General features: G+C 42.4%; 1 protein-coding gene across 4 annotated transcripts in view; it reads right to left on the reverse strand.

The window, feature by feature from the left end:
- PLEKHM3 (pleckstrin homology domain containing, family M, member 3) overlaps window positions 1-5,855 on the reverse strand; it is a 224,568-nt gene that overhangs the window by 106,706 nt on the left and 112,007 nt on the right. For all 4 annotated transcript variants that reach the window (XM_010861065.1, XM_010861067.1, XM_010861069.1 and 1 more), the window contains exon 6: window positions 1,570-1,633. In XM_010861065.1, the coding sequence (XP_010859367.1) occupies window positions 1,570-1,633 (64 nt within the window). The remainder of the gene's footprint in view (window positions 1-1,569; window positions 1,634-5,855) is intronic.

Genomic DNA, 5,855 nt, shown 5'->3' on the forward strand with positions numbered 1-5,855 from the left:
AGAATTGATGCTTTTGAACTGTGGTGTTGGAGAAGAGTCTTGAGAGTCCCTTGGACTGCAAGGAGATCCAACCAGTCCATCCTAAAGGAAATCAGTCCTGAGTGTTCATTGGAAGGACTGATGTTGAAGCTGAAACTCCAATCCTTTGGCCACGTGATGCAAAAAGCTGACTCATTTGAAAAGACCCTGATGCTGGAAAAGATTGAAGATGGGAGGAGAAGGGGACTACAGGGGATGAGATGGATGGCATCACCATCTCAATGGACATGAGTTTGGGTAAACTTCAGGAGTTGGTGATGGACAGGGAGTCCTGGTGTGCTGCAGTCCATGAGGTTGCAAAGAGTCAGACAGGACTGAGTGACTGAACTGAACTGAACTGATTATTATTATTTAATTGACTCTTGAAAGAATCCAGGAAATATGGAAAAGAAAGCAATGCTTTCATGTAGCATCTGAAAACATGTTAGAGAATGAGCTGTTAATTTAAATGATTAAGCAAAGCCTAACATATTCAGAACTTTGGGTTGGTTTTCTTCCTGGCTATTAACTTGGTCAATCATTGAAAGGATATATGTATACTAATAAAAGTATAAAAAGATGATTTTCACTCCTACATGCTCTGTTCTTTTTTTTTTTAATGTAACATCATCGAACTGTTTGGCTTGAACACAAGTCAGAGTTTAATATATTCATTGTCCTTGATGTCTTTTTTCCTTGTACAATTTTTTTTTCTGATTCAATTCACCTATCATAAAATTCACTCTTTTGAAGTATACAATTCACTAGCTTTTAGTACAGTTACAAAGTTGTGCAACCATCACAAATAATTCCAGAACATTTTTATCATCCCCAAAGAAAGCCCCACACCATCAGCAGCCACTCCTTACCCCATGGCTTGTCCTGGGCACTGGCAATCACTCACCTTCTTTGTCCCTAAGGATTGGCCTATTTTGGACATTCTAAGAAAAGACTACATAAAATAAGGACCACAAATATCTATTCTTTTCTGTCTGGCTTCTTTCAGCATGATGCTCTTAAGGCTCGTCTATGTTGTACCCTTCATTCCTTTTTATGTCCAAATACTATTGCTTTAAGTGGATATACAACATTTTGTTTATCCATTCATTAGCTAATGAACACTCAAGTTGTTGCCACTTTTTAGCTATCATGAATAATGATGTTTGAACACTCCCATACAAGTTTTTATGTGGACAAATGTTTTCAGTTCTCTAGGGTATGTGCCTAGGAGTGGAATGGCTGGGTCACAGGGAAACTCTACATTTAACTTTTTAAGGGACTGCCCAGCCATTTTCCTGAGGGGCTGCACCACCTGCCCTTCCTACCAGCAAGTGTACGAGAGCTCCAGTTTCTCTAAATCCTAGCCAGCATTTCTTATTGTCCTATAATATCTTTTTACATTAAGCTTTCTCACTCTGAATAGAAAATACTTATCTGGGCTTGTGAATATAACTATACTAATGATGACAGAATTCAGTACCAAGAACATAAGCAACAAAAACACATCCCTGGGGAGAAAACAGACATGAAATGGCCCCATGAAGTGCTTACCTGCTGCAGATCAGCGAGGGAATACAGGTGGATCTGTTGAAGGAGGTATTCTCTGGGGAAAATTCTGAAAACAAGGACAGAAACACAAATTGTGGTACTGTCACAAAACACTTTTGTCTGAGAAGTTTCTAAGTTCTCATTCAAGAATCCCTTTCCACCTAATGACTCCTCCTCCCCACATCCTCTGAGAAACCTATAATACCTTTTCCAGGTATTTTTCTTTCTAACACAGATACCAAAGAGGAAGTAAAAGTGTGATCTTTGATTTCTGATGTACTCCAAGATACTCGGAGTACAGTGCAGTGGTCCAGGCCTGAGGACCAGAGCGCCAGGTTTCTCGCACCAGCTGTGCCCTTGAAAGGTGTGTCATCTCAGGCAAGTCCTAAAACCCATGTAGCTTCAGATTCTTCATAGTTTAATGAAGATGACTGAACTCGGTATCTTAAATATCTTTCCAGCTCTATTATTCTATGTCTAAATGAATAGATTGTGGAGTTGAGAAAATCAACGAGAGTAGCAACCTGTGTGTCTTTTTCTAGAGGCTCCTGTGGCTTTCATTAATGAGGATGGTGGTGCCAGACCTCACATTAATGAACTATCCTCTTATGTATATAGGGATGAGCTTTGGAGACCAGGTATGGATGGAAATAATAGGACAAAATATTTCAAGTTGAGGCTCCCTGACAAAGTCCAATATCTTTGGATGCTGTCAGTTCATAGAATCTGGAAAAGTGAGTGAGTGAACATGAAAAAAAAAAAAAGAATTAGGGACAAGTATATAGATACCAAAGCATAGATGGCTACAAAACACCACACACACACACACACACACACACACACACACTCATATAAAACAAAACTCACAGTGTTAGCATTTTCTGTCTTTGCCTTAGGATACAAGAAAATTGCATAGAACCACCCAAGTGAAAGAAACGATCTCAACTTAACAAACATTAGTGATGATCTACTATATGTCAAGCACTGTGCCAGGCACTGGAAGACAGTTATGAACGAGACAGTCCCAGTATCAGAGCTCAAAGAGCATAAAGTCAAGCAAGGGAAAGATCATAAACCGTTAATTACAATATGGTGACTGGATGTAAGAGCTATGCACAGGGTACATACTTTTAGATTGGTCCAGCATGGTAGGTGCCCACCTTGGCTGTCTATTAGAATTATTTGGGAGCTTTTAGAAAATAATAGGGCATAGGAATCAGTAGAACCCAGAAATCAGTCTTAAAACAAAAACTCTCCTGGTGATTAGAGCAGCCAAGGTTTAGAATCACTGGTCTAATACCTAGCTCATTGGGGAATTCATTATTCAGTCTTTCAATTAAGTGTGCATTACTGGACAAATCCTAGAGATTAAATCCTTCATCCTTCCATTCATCTTTCTATCCATTCAATTCTGATTAAGCACAGATATGTGCCAGCTACTGTACTAGGCCACTGAAGAAAGAAAGGGCATTGAACCAATGAGAAAAAGTCCCCGGCAGGGAGGCCCCCGATAGGCATTTTGTATTAATAGTTTGGCTTTCTCCTGGGAAGAATGATAGCTTCTGAAGAATTCTGCTGAAAATCCCTATTTCATCCACAGAGTGAGAACAGACCATTGAGTGACACGGTCCTTGTACTCTGAAGAACAGAATTCACTTCCTGAGGCTGGGATCCCTTCACCTCTAATGGTTCGGGGCTGCACACGTGACAGGAAGCAGCACACAGTCCCTGCCCAGCTGGGAAGGGTGGAGGCAAAGTGCTCAGTCCCTCCATGAGGGATAAAGCTTTCCTACTGAAAGGCCCCTGTTGTAAAAGGTAGACCACGGGCCCAGGAGGGCTCGTGAGACATGACCAACTTCCATTTTCAATTCACACTCATAGGGTACAGAGATCGTCAAGAGACCTGTTCCTCATGACCCCTACAGGGTTAACAATGAGAAGAGCCTGCTTTGGGTGTGGCCCTCAATAAACATCTCATTTTAGTTCTCACAACAGCCCCATGTGGTAGGTACCACCTCCATTTTACCTAAGAGGAAACTGAGGCTCAGAGGCAAAGACTAATTTGTCCAGGGTCATGGAGTTGGACTTCAAGGCCAGGACTTTCTGACTCCAAAGGTCTGTGCTTTCTCTACTTTCCTGGAGATAAGGATGGAAAAAGGAGAGACGTGGGTATGAACTGACTGTCTAATATAGCTGTATAATACATCTCTCTTCCAGGTAGGTGTTTATTACTGTTTAGGCCAGCAGCAATATAGACCAATTGTTATTTTTTAAAAGAAGGATACTGACACTGATGTGCTGGGTCATGCCCACTTCCTGAAGGCAGTGGGGAGGGTGGCAAGACTGCAATTAGGGACAGTCCTGACCAGGTACCTGTGGCCTAGGGTAACCACACGGCGAAAGGAAATGGGTGAGTACATAGACAGAACAGACCCTTTGGGAGGGCTGACAACACTTGGAATGGGTGAAAAAGGAGAAAGGAACTGAAGGTGATTCTGAAATTCTTAGCTGGGATGTCAGGATGGTGATGTCACTGGCCAACACAGGGCAGGCTGCTCGGGGATGGGATAAAGCACTGAGATTTATCTGTGCTGGACAGCAAGTGCTCGTGTGGGGGACAGCAAGTGTGGCCCTCAGGGATGTGGGGTTGAGAGACGTGGGAGAGCCAGGGGCACTTCTGACATCAGCACAGAAGCTTTGGGGATGGGGTGGGGAACAGACCTCCGAGGAAACCGAGTAGGAGGAGGCTTGGCATGAACAGGGGTTGTTTTATTTTGTCTATCTTACAAAGCCTAGAAGTATCTGAAGTACACTTTGGTAGTCTGCAATTTTTCTCATGCTTGAAAAACTGCTTTGAAAAGAACCAGGATGTTCACATGTACTTGATTTCCCAATACATCCTCCCTTTGTGAAATGTTTGTGATCTTATACCTATTACCTGGCTTCCCCTAATCTTACACAATCATGAGCCATGGTTCATTGATAAAATGAAGAAATGAACAATTATATAAATTAGAACTTATTCAGATTTCACCAATTGTTTCACTAACGTCCTTTTTCTCCCCAAGGGCCTAATCCAGAATACAAGATTACATTTAGATATTTTTAAATATATATAAACACTGGCAAGTTGAGACCCAAACATAGGTGCAGAGAAGCAAGCCTAGGATTCAGTCTTTCTGTGGGGTCACTAGGGCAGCAGAATATGGTCATCTAATATGGGGACAAAGGATGTTTGAGTGTGGTTGAATAGGAGGAATTATCTTTTTCAGAGGCAACTGCTTCGTAATGAAGTCTCTTAAATAAAATGAAAGCAATGTGCCAGCAGAGCTAAGAAAAAGAGACAGAGTGAACCAAACAAGTAGGCTGGAAAATCATTTCAAGGTGAGCTCCTGCCTTTTCTGTTGGTTTGAACACATGAAGGTCAGCTGGAGAAAATGTTAGAAGGAAGGTGACTGAAATGAACCCTAGCAGGGGAGCATATCATTACTGTTTTGCTACTTAAAGTTCTTCTCTAAAATCCTTAAACTTCCACAACTGAGAGTATACAGGATGTAAGAATTAATTACAGATTTACAAGTGGAATCACACTGGTTTACCCTTACTGGGGCACTACAGTCAGTCGGTGACCCAGTCAACAAACAGTACTCAGTGCCTGAAATGAGCCAGTGTTGTGCTAAGGGCTGGAGAAGGATACGTTCAATGAACACAGCTGATGAGCAACAAAGAGGATTTCTACTTTCTCCACTCCAGGTGGATCCTCATTGCCTTCAAACACTGCTCATTCTTCTCACAATAACTAACCAATTTTGGGCACAGTCATCTCTCATACTCCTTTCAGTTCAGTTCAGTTCATTTCAGTCACTCAGTCGTGTCCGACTCTTTGCGACTCCATGAATCACAGCACGCCAGGCCTCCCTGTCCATCACCAACTCCTGGAGTTCACTCAGACTCATGTCCATAGAGTCAGTGATGCCATCCAGCCATCTCATCCTCTGTCGTCCCCTTCTCCTCCTGCCCCCAATCCCTCCCAGCATCAGAGTCTTTTCCAATGAGTCAACTCTTCACATAAGGTGGCCAAAGTACTGGAGTTTCAGCTTCAGCATCATTTCCTCCAAAGAAATCCCAGGGCTGATCTCCTTCAGAATGGACTGGTTGGATCTCCTTGCAGTCCAAGGGACTCTCAAGAGTCTTCTCCAACACCACAGTTCAAAAGCATCAATTCCTCGGTGCTCAGCCTTCTTCACAGTCCAACTCTCACATCCATACATGACCACAGGAAAAACCAT

This window comes from Bison bison, unplaced genomic scaffold (genome assembly GCF_000754665.1).
Source record: "Bison bison bison isolate TAMUID 2011002044 unplaced genomic scaffold, Bison_UMD1.0 scf7180017864471, whole genome shotgun sequence".
In the NCBI taxonomy this organism is placed as follows: domain Eukaryota; kingdom Metazoa; phylum Chordata; class Mammalia; order Artiodactyla; family Bovidae; genus Bison; species Bison bison.